Source organism: Labeo rohita, unplaced genomic scaffold (genome assembly GCF_022985175.1).
Source record: "Labeo rohita strain BAU-BD-2019 unplaced genomic scaffold, IGBB_LRoh.1.0 scaffold_799, whole genome shotgun sequence".
NCBI lineage: Eukaryota > Metazoa > Chordata > Actinopteri > Cypriniformes > Cyprinidae > Labeo > Labeo rohita.
In genome coordinates this window covers 18311-34220 of record NW_026129743.1, presented here as the reverse complement: position 1 = coordinate 34220, position 15910 = coordinate 18311, and the positions used below count along the sequence as shown (strand labels likewise).

Below are 15910 nucleotides of genomic sequence, written 5' to 3'. Positions count from 1 at the left end.
GTAATACTACCATAAAATCAGCTCAAAATGTTAAATAATAATCAAAAAACATTATTGAACGAAAATATATTACATTAATTTTCCTAAAAAACAAAATAAAGTTGTATTTCAAGTTTGACCCAAAAATGAAGAGTCTCAAAGTTTAATTTTTCTGGAAAAATAGCTCATTAAAAGTGTATAAAAATGTAATACTACCATAAAATCAGCTCAAAATGTTAAATAATAATCAAAAAACATTATTGAACAAAAATATATTACATTAATTTTCCTAAAAAATAAAAAAAAAAAAGTTGTATTTCAAGTGTGACCCAAAAATGAAGAGGCTGAAAGTTTAATTTTATTGGAAAAATAGCTCATTAAAAGTTTTTAAAAATGTAATACTACCATAAAATCAGCTCAAAATGTTAAATAATAATCAAAAAACATTATTGAACAAAAATATATTACATTAATTTTCCTAAAAAAAAAAAAAAAAAGTTGTATTTCAAGTGTGACCCAAAAATGAAGAGGCTGAAAGTTTAATTTTACTGGAAAAATAGCTCATTAAAATTTTAAAAAATGTAATACTACCATAAAATCAGCTCAAAATGCAAAATAATAATCAAAAAACATTATTGAACAAAAATATATTACATTAATTTTCCTAAAAAAAAAAAAAAAATAAAGTTGTATTTCAAGTGTGACCCAAAAATGAAGAGACTCAAAGTTTAATTTTTCTGGAAAAATAGCTCATTAAAATTGTTTAAAAATGTAATACTACCATAAAATCAGCTCAAAATGTTAAATAATAATCAAAAAACATTATTGAACAAAAATATATTACATTAATTTTCCTAAAAAACAAAATAAAGTTGTATTTCAAGTTTGACCCAAAAATGAAGAGTCTCAAAGTTTAATTTTTCTGGAAAAATAGCTCATTAAAATTGTATAAAAATGTAATACTACCATAAAATCAGCTCAAAATGCTAAATAATAATCAAAAAACATTATTGAACAAAAATATATTGCATTTATTTTTTATAAAAAAATAAAAAATGTTGTATTTCAAGTGTGAAGAAGGAGTAAAAACAAATACAAACACAGTCTGACGCTCATTTGCATAAACAATATTTTAATATGATACAACAGTGTAAATATGACGTGATTTTATTTGTCTGTATTAATGTGTGATTTGTGTTGGACAGAAACACAGAAAGTGTCTCTGACTGGAGAAACATCTTCATCCTGATGATCTGAAACAGGAAACTGTCTTGTGTGTCTGATATTGAACTTCCTGAAGCCTGTGATTAAAACACACACAACAACAGCAACACTTTCACATCATTACACTCACACTGTGTCCACTAATGTCTGTGTGTGTTTAATGTCTGTGTGTGTTTAATGTCTGTGTGTGTTTAATGTCTGTGTGTGTTTAATGTCACACAGAGACACTGAACAGTTTAAATTATAAAGTCCAAATCCAGCGTGTAGTGTTTGAGTGAATGTGTGTGTGAATGTGTGTAAGTGTGTGAGTTTGTGTGTGTCAGAGACGCTGTAGAAGGACAAAGTGCCGCCAGACACGTCCACATACACTCCTACTCTCTTACTGGACACTGAACCAGCAGATACAGCAGTGGACTTATTATTGTGACGGGCAGTGAATCTGTGATCAGAGCATTCAAGACTCCAGGAGTTCACATTACGTCCAAACACACAGTCATTATCCTTCCTTTCCTCTTGATTTCTTTATATGACACTGATATATAAACATCATCTCCACTCCATTCAGTCTCCCAGTAACAGCGTCCAGTCAAACTCTCAACACTCAGAACCTGAGGATACTCATCAAATCTGTCTGGATGATCAGGATATGACTGTTGTTCATCCACACGTGTCACCTTTCTGTTCTCGTCAGACAGTTTGAGTGTTTGTTTGCTGTGTTTGTATCCAGTGTGAGATCACAGGCATCTGAACACAAGAACACACATTACAAGAGACACATTTACAACAACTAAACAACAAACAACAAAACTGTGTGTCTGTTTGTGAACTTACATTTGTGGAGTCCTGATGTGATCCTGAACTCTCCTCCATGATCCACACTAGAAAACACACACACACACACACACACACACTAAACACACACACACACACACACACACATTAAACACACACACACACACACACGCACATTAAACACACACACACACACACACATTAAACACAGTTGCTAAGGTACTGGAAGTGGTTACTAGACTGTTGCTATGCAGTTGCCAGGGTACTTGGGTGGTTGCTATGCAGTTGCTAAGGTGCTGAGAGTGGTTGCTATGCAGTTGCTAAGGTGCTGAGAGTGGTTGCTATGCAGTTGCTAAGGTACTGGAAGTGGTTACTAGACTGTTGCTATGCAGTTGCCAGGGTACTTGGGTGGATGCAGTGATGTTGATAACATGTTCTGGCTGGTTGCTATGCAGTTGCAAAGGCACTCAGTGTGGTTGCTAGGGTGTTCTGGGTGGTTTCTAGAGTGTTGCTATGCAGCTGCTAAGGTACTGAGGGTGGTTGCTAGGCTGTTGCTATATGGTTGCTATGATACTTGCTGTGTGGTTGATAACACATTTTGGGTGGTTGCTAGGGTATCGGTATATAGTTGTTAGGGTACTTGTGGTTGTGGCTAGGCTGTTGCTATGTTGTTGTCAAGGTACACAAGGTGGTTGCTAGGGTGTTGCTGTGCAGTTGCTAGGGTACATGGGGCGGTTGCTAGTAGGGCCGTGTATCTCGATATATCTCACATTCAGTAGGGTGACCAGACGTCCCGGGTTTCCGGGGACAGTCCCTGTGTTTGTTGTCCCATCCCCGACTGGATCTGTCCCCGGAAATGTCCCCGTTTTACAGCACATTCAAAACAACCTGCAAATTCACTGTAAAAGCTCGACCGATATCAGCAGCTGGTAATCGTGTGATTGTGATTATTTTCAGCAGCAGAGGTGCTGTGAGCTATTAGTGATTATTTGGTCGCGCCGCTTCTTTGTACTTTAGCCATGAAGAACCTGGACGAGAGCAAAACGCAATTATCGTCAAAAGAGACGCCGTTATTGGTTTTAAAGTAGTAACATACGAACTATACAGGTTAAAACAAACTAACAGTCGACTGTTTGTGTTCACTGTACAACAACACACATGATAATGTTGCAGGATTGTTTTTCACACAATATTAAACATTCCTGAAACTACAAAATGAGAAAAAAATACGGTTGTGGTCAGAATTGTTGGTGTCCTCAGTAAATATGATCAAAAAGGCTGTGAAAATAAATCTGCATTGTTTATTCATTTGATCTTTGGTACAAACTCCCGTCCTCATCATGCATTAGGACGATATAAACACACGTCTTCTTCCAGGCAGATTTGTAACATCTTCAGTTGATTAGAACTTAATTATTAGGGATTTTCAGTGCTTGAGCTCTTTTCTTATAGACACTTTCTAATTTGTGAGGCTTAACAATCTTTTGCTGCACATCAGAACTAAATATTCTTTGCTTTTTCTCATTGTGATCAATGATTTTCCTCTTCAAATGCACATTATGTTCTTTTTATTTCTTTCTATATATTTTTTTTATTTAAGTTTTTTCCATTAAATGAAATAGTTTCAGTCACACAAATCAAAAAAAAAAAAAAAAAAGTGAACAATATAAATGAGCTATTGTATTAATTTTTTGCAAAGACTAAATAATTTCCTTATTTATACATAAATACACATATACTACAATAAACACTTCAAATAAATAAATAAGTACAATCAAATTATTGATGTTACTGTCTATAAAAAATCCCAATGGGGAAATACATTACTTCAATTCCACTGTGGTACAGTGTTGGCATATGGCAACATTGATATTTTCTCATTTTACAGAAAAACTAGATAATATTGATTTCTGAATAAAAATATGTAATTTACTAACCAAAGATGATGCAAAAAAATCTCCCTTGAGAAGAGACATTCAGAAATTAGGTTTACAGAGCAATTTCTGGAGCACTTCAACAGGTGTCCTCCATGTTGGGGTGACGGTGGAGAAAAGTGTTTGGAGGAACATTCAAATGTCATGTGGCTTAAAAACAGCACATCATTGACTACCTTAAGGCCCTTTTAATTAACATATTACATTATATTGTATTAATTTTCAGAATAACAAGGCAGTAAGTAGAAAGTAATTGTTAGAGGGTTAAGGGAATTTGTCCTTTGTATTACCTCACATTTACAATCCTGGATAATTTCATGTTCTGTCATGCTGGTGTGCTAAAAAATGGAAATATAAATGGAAATATACTTTAGAAATATTTTACTCAAGAATTTCTAAGGGTAATTGTGGCCATTGTATATTAGAGAAAATGCTTGATCATATTTAACAAGGGTACCAACAATTCTGACTGTATATATAAAATAAAATAAACGAGTCTTGCACAATTAGATTTGTAGAAAGCACATACTTTGTCAAAATGAGCCTAACATGCAAAATAATAAACCTGAATAAGGACAGAAAATTACAAAAGCAAACATACAATTTGTAGAGTTGTAATTACTGTACTCACAGTTTCTGAAAATGTTAAATACAGTTAGAAAATATTAAACATTTGTTAAATACAGTTTTCTCAGGTTCTCATATTTATTGTTTTATTTTAATGTGTTTTTGTAAAGCCATAATTGTGTTATAATATTGTTTTGATATGTTTGCTATTTGCAATAGTTACTAATATTTTTCATAGTGTGATTTTTGGTGAATTATATTAAAAACTAGGGTATAGGGTAGGTTTAATTTAAAAGTTAAGATTTTTAAATCAAAATCGATCATAACTCGAAAATAAAAGACAATTTTCTTCCCTAATTTCAGGTTCAATGTGCGTCAAAACTGAATATAAAAATGTAATTCAACATTATCTTGAGCTCACAAATATTTTCTCTCTGTATCTCCCACTTTATTTGTTCTCAAATGTTGTATTTTTGTTGAAGTCCAACATTTTGTAACAATCTTTAAATACGTCTAGGCTTAAAGATTATTATATTATAAATGTAACAGATTTAACATTATTCACTGATAGTGTCTGATCATTTGTCTGCTGCACGTTTATTGTTGTGGATCATTATTTTATTTGTGTTGTAAATGAGCACTATCATTTCTCTGTAGGTATTCATGAGATAATATGTACACAAATATTACTCTATTCAGTGACTGATTTAATATTTCTCAGTTCAATGTAACAGTGTCTGTCACTGCTTATAGGTTTGGGATTATCTTTCACTATTTAATTTAAACCGGCTTCACTGTTTTCTGAAAAATGTTCCCCTTTTTGGTGTTATAGAAATGTTAAACAGCCCACAGTAATATCCAGGAAAGGAAACTACTGCTCATTTTTGGCAAATTGCTAGAAAGGTGGTCAAACACTATAACCACTAGAAAAACACCATAAAGACAGTCCTCATAACCTGTCCTACATTTACTTATGATTTTTTTGCGTTCCCTCGCAAAACTTTACGTTCCTCGCAAAACCAGTTGAGTTCGGACAAACACTTCCTGTTTACTTTACAGCTTGTAGTGGTTTCTACATTGCACGTTCGCAATTGAGCGACTCATAGAGTTTCATTCATTCATTCATTCATTCATTCATTCATTCAATAACTAAGCAAATGGTTGTAGTTATGAATGGGTGATTAATCACGGACTCTCCGAATGGTTCAGAGCTGCAGATTAATTCAGAAACGAAACACCGCTGTTGTTTGGAGACACACCAGTTCTGTTGCAGATTTCGTTGGAACTATTATTATTTCGTTAAATATAACTGTATTAAAATAATACACAGAATCACCCAAACAGATACAAACTTACACTAGTCAGTTTAAATAGTCTGTATTAGTCTGTGTCGTACAGTTTGAGCACCGGTCCAATCAACTGCGGCACATTTTTGTTCACTATGATTTTTTCACGTCGATATAATTTAATTTAATGGTTAATTTAATGGTTTAGCTGCAAATATTGCGAATATGGAAACATTTGGTTTTGTGCTGAAGGAGAGCGATACGTGAGCCCATACTTTCAGTTTCGCTTTAAATTATTTATTTTAGTTTATTTATAGCTAAATAAGCTTATACCTATTATTATATACTGCATTATATTATATTTATTCGTTAAAAATGAATAAGTTATAGTTTTTTGGTTTTGGTTTTTGGTCTGTTCTGAATACAGTTAAATTTAAAGGATTTGCTGTGGAGTGCTGTGTGTTTATAATGTTGGTATTATAACACGCTGTAGGCCTGCTGGTAGTATTATTTCTAAATAAAATGGGACTAATAGGCTACGTGACTTATTTGTTTTATTTTTCCTTTCAAAAACTTATTATTTTTTTAAAACAAACAGCAAACAAATTAACAATGGTTACTATACTTAAACCATTGTAACTACAAATACCGTCTTAATTCCTCCATTAGCTTCCCTTAAAGGTTTTCTGTGGGGAGAAAAGACATTAGCAAGTTGCATTTATGACTATCTGCTTTATTGAGAGTAATGCTATTAATATTAAAATTTTTATTAGTATGAATAGCATTTATTAATACCGAATTGGTCCTCCGCTGTCACTGTTTTATTACATTAATCCACATTAAGCGTTTTAGAATGTTCCAAAATCGTGCCTTAAACTATAAGCAATTAAATGACTGTATTTCTATAATAGGCCACTTGAGTTCAAGTATAGAACTCTTAAGAACCGCTCCGTTGTGAACATACTGAGCTGAGTAAACAGGAAGTGTTTGTCTGAACTCTACCAGTTTTGCAAGAGAACGTAAACGTTTTGCGAGGGCAAAGTTTCTCGAGGGAACGCAAAAAAATCTGAAAAATATTTTTCCTCCCAACCTGAATTTTTTTTCACTCACTCTGATTTTTTTCACCACCATGTCCCTTAAGGGGCTCCATAGGCTACACCTAAGCTTTAAAAAAAATAAAAATAAAAAATTCTATTTGCATTGTTCACCAGTAATGACTAAACAAATTATAGCAAAGACTTAAGGCAATCATTTATTAATGTGTTAACTGTAAGTACAAATAAATAAATAAAGAAATAATTAAATAAACAAATAAATAAATAAATAATTTAAATCTCATATTTCCTTATTGTGTTGTATATTTAAAGTTAATAAGAGGTGTTAAAATTGCTCTGCAAAATGATCTGGTGTGTTATATGTGTTCTTTTTAGTTCCATTTCGTGGGTGGGTGATGTTCATGACGTGGAGTTCATGACTGTAAAAAGTTAAGTGACGTTATTTGAAGAATTTTCAGGGATCAACACTGATCACAGTGTATTTGGTCCCACAATAGAGAGTGTTAAAGTAACACTGAAGCAGAGTTGAGCTTAATAAAAAAGAATGTTATCAAGCAGAATTATTGAAGGAAAGAGAAACAGGAAAAAAAAAGAGAAGAGACAAACAGAAACACAACTACAACTGACTTACAGTCTCAGCAGAGGATGATTAAACAACTCCACAAACAGCTTCACCAGCTTCATTTATTACTAATCAGTTTGTCTAAAGTACTTATTTAGAACAGAGGTTTAGATGTTGAATTTATTTAGTTTGATTAGTACCATTAAGGTGATCAATGTTTGCTTTAATTGGGCTCTTGACCCTTCAATTCATAACTTTTGTTTTCTGGCTGCTGTAAGTGTGTGTCTGCAAAACACACTTACTATGGCAAAAAAAAAAAAAAAAAAAAAAAAAAAGCCAGAAAAAATATTATTCTAAATGTTATTTGTCATTAGTAGAGATTTACTTATTGTGTAATATCCTGGTTCACTGACCTGATCAAAAGCTGGAATTTGTGGTTTGATATCTTATAGAAACATTGTTACATTAATTTGTTATTGTTAAAAATCAAATACTTTGTTTAATATATTTTGAACACTTGTGTGAAGTAGATACAAACATTCATCAAGAATCAGCATATGAATCTCAACGATGGTGACAATAAACAAAACACTTCATGCTGCAGTGCATTCTGGGTGAACTAATCAAAACTCATTCATGGCTCCCAGAATGCATTGCAACATTAATAAATTATGCACCTGAATTGGCTTTGTATTTTCAGGAGTGTTTATTCTTATATATGCCTTAATTTTTCGCTATTTTTGTTGTGACTTTTTAGTAGCCTGTTCTGTGATGTTCAAAGATGTTTACTTGCATATTTTGTTGATTGCCACCATTTTTGAGATTCATATGCTGATTCTTCATGTCTATGTGTGCCATGAACAAAACTTTATCTATCCACAATTTTAAAAAGAAAATTGTTTAAATTGCTAGAATACTTTTAAAATTCAACTTGTAGAATAGTGATGGGATTTATGGCTATTTGAGGGGATCCAGATCTTGGCGATCTGTTCCTTTTAAAGAGCCGTTCAAAAGAACGACTCTTTTGGCTCTTTTTAAATATTTAGTCAGTTTTAAGAAGCCAGCTTGGGGGCATCTCAGTTTATCCTGGAAGTAATCACTGGAGGAATGATGAGGTGAGATTTGTAGTCAAATAATTAAAACTCAGATATCACACACCAATATCTGAGTTTGAATTATTCTGAAACATTGATTATTACCTCATTTGTCATGTGTGGACTATATTCCATAGATTTGCACAACATTCCTCTGCTTAGACAGTGACATCACTATTTTGGATTTACCTTTAGTACAAAGTGTGTGTATGTGTAAATCTACGTTGACTTATGTTATTCATACAATACCTACTCACAAATAAACATCAAAAACAAAGCCGGCTGCAATGAATTTCTGTGCAAAACAGCTTTTACTACAAACACTTCCACACAAGAACATTGTTATCACACAAGAACATTTTGATAGAAAACAAAAAATATTTAAAGTATTAGACATATACTGTAGATAAAATTAGAATAAATAAAATGGAAATGTCTACATACAGTCCACTATTACTACTATAACTACTGTAAAATTTGCAAATAGGAGATCAGCCCCTTCAAGTTTTAAATGAACACAAAATGCAATGTAATGCAATGTATGCAATGTTTTTTGTTTGTTTGTATTTTTTAACTGGAGTAAGCATGTGATGGCAGTGTGCACAAGTCATGGCTCGTTCCTACCCAATGACAGAGGCACGCAGGGTTTTTTTCCACTGGAGTACTCGCATGAAGGATGCGTGCACAACTATCATCATGCTGTTAGACAGTAGCACCCCTGCGCTGGGTGCGCCCCTCCCCCTATAACTGTTCTGTCTCACGGAGGAGCTAATTTGTGTGCATCTGTGTGAAACACGCATAGGAAAAAAAGAACGACAGAAAGAACGGCTCCCGCCCAGCCGCGACTCGGCTCCCATCGTTCATGTTTATGAGCCGTTCAAAAGAATCGGTTTGTTCGCGAACGTCACAACTCTATTGTAGAAGCAAAAGGCTTTTATATTCAACAAAGTATAATATCAGTGAACCAAGCCGAGACATGATGATTGTTTTCAGCATTAAAAAACCAACCACCCCATCACTTTCTCTCTTTGTTTTATTTACTATTATGTGCTTTGTAAGCACACAATTACAAAAGAAACTAACATCTAAACCTCTGTAATTCTCATTAAGAACTTTTTGTAGCATCTGGACCAATCAGACATACAGTTATTTGTTACATTTAACAAATAATCTTTAAAACCAACAACCCAGCTATATGCTGGAGTTTTGAAGACAACCCCCCAAAGCAACGAACACCCCAAAAGGGCTTAGTTGCCACGGTGACTATCTGATAAGAGGTTTTATTGCTTCAAGGAATGCACATCTGCCCATGCTACATTTGCCATAGGAAAGACACAATGCCTATAGACTCTTTCCTATTCATTCCCAGACAAACCTTTCTTTGACCTTCCTATCACACATAGCCCAGGTCATTGTGTACAGTATTACTGCATTGTATTTTAATTTTGTCTGTTGTATTTTTATTTGTCTTTCTACTGTTTTATGCATGCGTTATGATAGATGACTAGTTGTATAAAGCACCTATGTCATGTTTGGTCTCTTTTAATTCGTATGTTGATGATCTAAAAGATGGTGTAAATTAGATGTTGATACCTATGCAACATATTAGTGTTTTAAGAAACCTAGTAGTTTTGCATCAACACCCAGTCAAATTACATATGCAAAATACCATGCTCACGGACAAAGAGTCATAAACTTTCTCTCCGAAGGTGAAAGTTACCATTGGTTCATGGACCTCCTGGAGGCGCAGCCTCCAGAGAGCTTAAAGGCAAACGGTTGACCGCCTCCCTGGCTCTTCCCTTTCTTCCCTCTCTTCACTCGTCTGCAACATCTACCGATTGCTGCCCGTGTGGAGGAACCCACGGGGAGCCTGAGCCGGCACAGGGCGTGCCTGGCAGGCCCGACAGGCCCAACACTGGCTCTCGATCACTAAGAGCCAGACACTTCCACTCAACTCCTGAATTCATTTTCATGACTCGCCTCAGTCAGTCAGTGGTTCTTTTAGAACCTAAGAAGATGAGCTAGAACTCTTCAGGACTTCCCTAAGCACGCGCCAGGCCTTGCGGCCTTGTCTTTCCATTCCCCAAGGATCACAGGACTTCAGCTGAGTCCCTCTCAGCTCTTGGTTCTTCTTCACTTTTCACATGGGATGAAACTCCCAGTCACCATCGAGTCAGAACATCTTTGGAGTTCATCACTCTTCGGACCCAGAAGAACGTGATCACGATTCCAAAACCACCACTGCTCCAACCATCAAGACCTTCACCAGAGACTGCATTTGGACACTTGTTCAACGACCAAGGCAATGCAAGTATCGTACATTTAACTAAACAAACAGAGGTTTAGTATAAGCTGTAGTCAGCACTGATGGTTTCACAGCAGGTGGTTAACTGACTTTTTTCCATAGCTTCATGTTCCTTCTCTCTCTCTAACTGCTTCTCACTGACCCTTCCCCATGTATGAGTGATTTCATGTTTGTTTGTTTAGATTAGTTATGTGTTAGTCCTTCGTTAATAAACTATTGTGCACAAATTACATGAGTTTTGGTTCTGATTCTGCCTTGCAAATTAATGTCCCTTTACGATTCCGATTCGAGCTACTTGCTCTAATGCAAGGTACTTTAAGAAAGTTATTTTCTGTGGCCAAGAAAATATCATTTCTTAGAGTTGATATAAAGATTATACTGAATGTTCGCTGAGCGAACAGATTAGTTGATGGAAAATTGATTCTGCTACAGTTACTACTGGCAGCTGATATAAGTAATTGTAATTAATCATAATTAATTGTAATTATTTATATATATTTCCCTTTGAGCTAAATTCGCTACATTTTGTATGACAGAAATAAAATCAAACTGGTTAGTAATAAGTGAAGTTGGTGAAGCTGTTTGTGGCATTGTTTAATCCTCCTCTGCTGAGATCTTAAGAGATTTAATGTCTTTTATTTCAGTTTCATCTAAGGCTGTGACTGTAATTTAGTTGTAGTTGTGTTTCTGTTTGTCTCTTCTCTTTTTTTCTGTTTCTCCTTCCTTCAGTAATTCTGTTTGTTAACATGATATATAGTGTCATGGTATATTGATCTCACAGACCACCAGTGAAGAACAGCATGTTGACAGGACCAGAAGTGACATGTTCTTTGACAAAACAGCTCTTCTACATTGATCATGGGTCTGTGATATATAGATTAATTTTATATGAATATATAAACTGTCATATTTTTAATGGACTTCCCATGCATTGTTTTTTTATTTTAGGTTTCACAACATAATAACAAATTCTCTCACATACACAGCAGACAGAATGATTGTTACTGTTCAGCTTACTTGAGTTTTTCCAGGTGGTTGAGCAGCTTCACTCCTGAAACTCCTGGGTGATTGTAGCTCAGATCCAGCTCTCTCAGGTGTGAGGGGTTTGAACTCGGAGATGATGCCAGAGCAGCACAACCTTCTTCTGTCACCATACAGCCAGATAATCTACAACAACAGTGAGTGTTAATTTGCTTCTTTTTTTTAGAAATACAGTAGCCATGCAACATGTAGGGGATAATATACATCCAGCATGTTTTTACAAAAAACACTAACTTTACAGGTATTTCCTAGATTATTATTGTGAACATTCTCTGTAAAATGTAAATCTCTTACATTTAACCATTAGATAACAATAACACACATGCATGAGCTAATGTAACTATCACTGCATCAGCAACTACACAGTTACTGCCTTTAAAGCCTTCAACACACTGCACAATTTTAGCAGTCACATAAGATCATTGCTGATCACACTGTGTGACATGTAGATGACACCTATTGACTCGTAGGCTATGCAAAAAAGTGTAAGCGGCAGAAGAGGAAAGAATAAGAGCTTGAGGTAAACAGTTTTTTTGTTGTTGTTGTTGTTGTTGTTGTTGTTTTAGCGCTATGCCACGTTGATTTCAAAAAGCATTTTTATTGGCTGGTCTGTAAATGTGGGTCGTGACAGCAAACACACCATGTGATGATCAGGCTGAATTTCTGACACTGTCAGAAAATGATCGTAGGCTATCTTTGGTCACAAGACCGTGACAACGGCCGTCTTTGAACCTCCACTATAAGACATAGGATCACAGATTAGGAGCCACGATCACAGAAATCACTACGACTGTTTCACGATGCCAATCTTTCATCTGGGACAGCCAAAAATTGTGCAGTGTGTTTCGGGCTTAAAGGCACAATATGTAAGCTTTTTGAATTAAAGCAATTTTTTTCTAGTGTAATAGACCATGTCATTGCATCACCTGCCAGTGGCGTCATGCACACTTGATTTATACTGTTATGTGTTTTATTAGACAGGTGAGCAACTGCTTGGATACAAATAAAGACAGAAAACTAATCTCTTTTATATAGCTCAACACTGTACAGTCTTATTGTTTCAATATCATTTTCTTGACTTACCGCAAATATCATGTTTTTACCATGCCTTAGAGAGAATACTATTTTGTCAAGTGGTTAACATAGCAAACTCATACGCAATTTTATTTGTATTAATAGTAATAAAAGCTTCATATAATATATTTAAAAATTAATTGCATGCCATTGACCAACACAAGCCATCCAGCATTTATTAATATCATATTCTAATATCAAAGCAGTTTACTGCAGTGTGCAACAAGTACATGTGTGTGTGGTGCTGCTGACGCAGGAGCCGGAGTTTTGAACCCAGATGCTTTGCTCCATTTATAAGCACATGCTACAGGAATGCACATGCATGCATTGTGATACTCTCATGTACGTGCATAGAAGACTGACACAGAAGAAAACAAATGGCTGAATAAAGTTATTATTTTTAGTTTTCTTTACACACAAAAACTATTCTCATTGCTTTTGTAATATTATGGTTGAACCACTGATGTCACACGGACCATTATAACAATATCCTTAATACCTTTTCGGGCCTTGAATATGTCAGTTGTGTTGCCAAACACATGATACAAATCAAATGTTATTAACAATTACAGTGCTCAAATCTAATAATTACACTGGAATATGTTTAGCCACTCTCAACTGCCCCTCCAGAGGTCTGTGCATGTCACTAATTGAGTTTAAGAAAATTGTCTAACATCTAAGATTTTAGGTTAGGATTAGGGTGTCTGCTGACATAAATCTGAAATCATCAGCATAACAACGAAACGCCAGACCAAACTTCAACATAGGGATGTAACAATTCATGATATTATTTTCTCACCTTTTTTTGTTGTTGTTGTTGTTGTTGTTGTTGTTTTTTAGGGACAAAATGAGATTTAACCCTCTAAGCGCCAAAGTCGCAAAATTGCGACAAGACGTCATACTCATTAAAACAGACTGTAGTTTCTAATATGGTGTAATATCTCATTTGTATTCCCTACCACTAGATGGCAGACATGTAGTACTTTGATTCTAGCCCAATTTTACGTCATGTTCCTATTCAAAGTATTTGAGGAAATAGCAAAGCAAGTGAGCTATCGTATCTCTGATGCGGAAGCAGTTCAGTTCATAGCGTGCGAGTGAATTGTGAGATTTGTGAGAGAAAATCGCCAAATAAAAAGTAAAAAGTTGTACTGTAAGGATGTGTTGCACATGTTATTCGCCGATTCTGACTCTGAAGGGGAATATTTGTCTTTTGGAAATTACGATCGGTCGTCTAATGATCGCGCATCTCCCGGTACATCTTTACAGCGCAATGGTGCTGCCGTCAAAGCGAAAGTGTTCATGAAGCACAAAAAAAGCAATCATTTCGACACTTTGCCCAACGGGGAAGGGGGTGGCAAGGGGTGAACGTGGGGCTGGAAGTAGCAGCAGCTCTCTGGATTCAGCGGCGCTGGATCCAGCGCTCCACAGAGGTGGGAGTGGCCGCGCGCTGCGCGTGCGAGAGCCGGGAGACGTGGTAGAGGCAGCGGGGTGATCTGGATCATGCGTTTTACTACTGTATATTATAGTAATATAGTAATAATGTAGTACTTTCTCCTGTTTTATTGTTGCTTTCCTCTTTTCTGATCACTTGGAATGAGGATAAAAAGACAAAAAAAAAAAAAAAAAAAAACACATGCAAATAAGTTCAAATGGTTTCCTCTTTTCTGATCATTTGGAAAGAGGATAAAAAGACCAAAAAAATCACATGCAAATAAGTTCAAACATCCATTCAATATCTATTATTTCCTGAATATTACTGATGACCTGATCAAAAAGTAGGCTACTGTTCACATACGTTTTACTACTAGTATAGTAATATAGTAATAATTTTGTGCTTTCTCCTGTGTTATTGTTGGTTTCCTATTTTCTGATAATTTGGAATGAGGATAAAAAGACAAAAACAACAACAACAACAACAAAAAAAAAAACATGCAAATAAGTTCAAACATCAATTCAATATCTACTATTTCCTAAATATTGTGAAATTCAAGATGGCCGCCCATCATGACGTCATAATATGCAAATTAGATTAGTATATTTACACCCCACATAAACTTTTGGTCATGCCCAACATTTGTGTAATTTACAGTAGACCTCTATCTTTAAGCCCTTTCAAGCCACAAGCTTTTGAAATCTTAATGTCAAAATTCAGCATTTTTCAAAAAAAACCCTGGCGCCTAAAGGGTTATGATGAATTATAAATGTAAGGTGTCCTTTTATTGTTTCTCAGACAAAACACTGCACATTTCTTTAAGAAATTGAAATATGTCAAACAAAGCTAAATTGACATTTTAAAACAAATCCCAAATCAATTAAATGAATACTACAAATAAAATAAATCTCTTCATATAAACAAACTAAGGCTTTGCCTTTGCTCTTTCCATTTAAAATTAGGCAACCACTGCATTTTAATCACAATCAAAACAAAGATGCTGTACACATGCAGTATGAGCAGTTTTTGATTTAAACTAGATTCGATTTGAAGCAAAACCTGAATGGTCTAATTTTAGCTTTGTGAAACTATTCTACAGAAAACATCTGAACGAAACAAAAACACCAGACATGCTGAATGAGAATGCATATTCACTCTCTGGCAGTAGGTGGCGCTTATGGAACAGCAGCGATAGAGTGTTTTCTTGGTTATCGCTGTAAACTAAGCAGTTTCTAAACACTACTTTAATATGCATGACACACAGGCAAGATAAAAAAGAAAATCTAAACTTTCTGAAGACAGTTCCTTTTAGACATTCATATAAATCCTCACTCTCAACCAACTTGAATAAGCACATATTTTTATTGATTTTCATCCAGTCCAGCATGCATTGTCACATTCCTACTTTCAAATGATCTCTCCCATAGGCAACATATAAAGTATATTTCAAAAGAATGAACCCTAGCACAGACCCCTGCTAGAGCCTGCTGAACTAGTCATGGTACACAGGACTAAAAACATTAAAAACAATCAGTGAGGATTTAAATCATTCAAACACAGCA

The 15910-nt window shown here is 34.9% G+C and overlaps 1 protein-coding gene across 2 annotated transcripts in view; it reads right to left on the bottom strand.

Annotated features, from left to right (window-relative positions):
- Positions 1–1111: 1111 nt before the first annotated feature.
- The window catches only part of LOC127162004 (ribonuclease inhibitor-like), a 32974-nt gene continuing 18175 nt past the window's right edge, over positions 1112–15910 (bottom strand). The window contains exons 3-5 of one of the 2 annotated variants that reach the window (XM_051104778.1): positions 11816–11965; positions 2035–2081; positions 1112–1947 (exon numbers count right to left, since the gene is read on the bottom strand). In XM_051104778.1, the coding sequence (XP_050960735.1) occupies positions 1874–1947; positions 2035–2081; positions 11816–11965 (271 nt within the window). In that variant the 3' untranslated portion in view covers positions 1112–1873. The remainder of the gene's footprint in view (positions 1948–2034; positions 2082–11815; positions 11966–15910) is intronic. The other variant, XM_051104779.1, reaches the window with a different exon arrangement.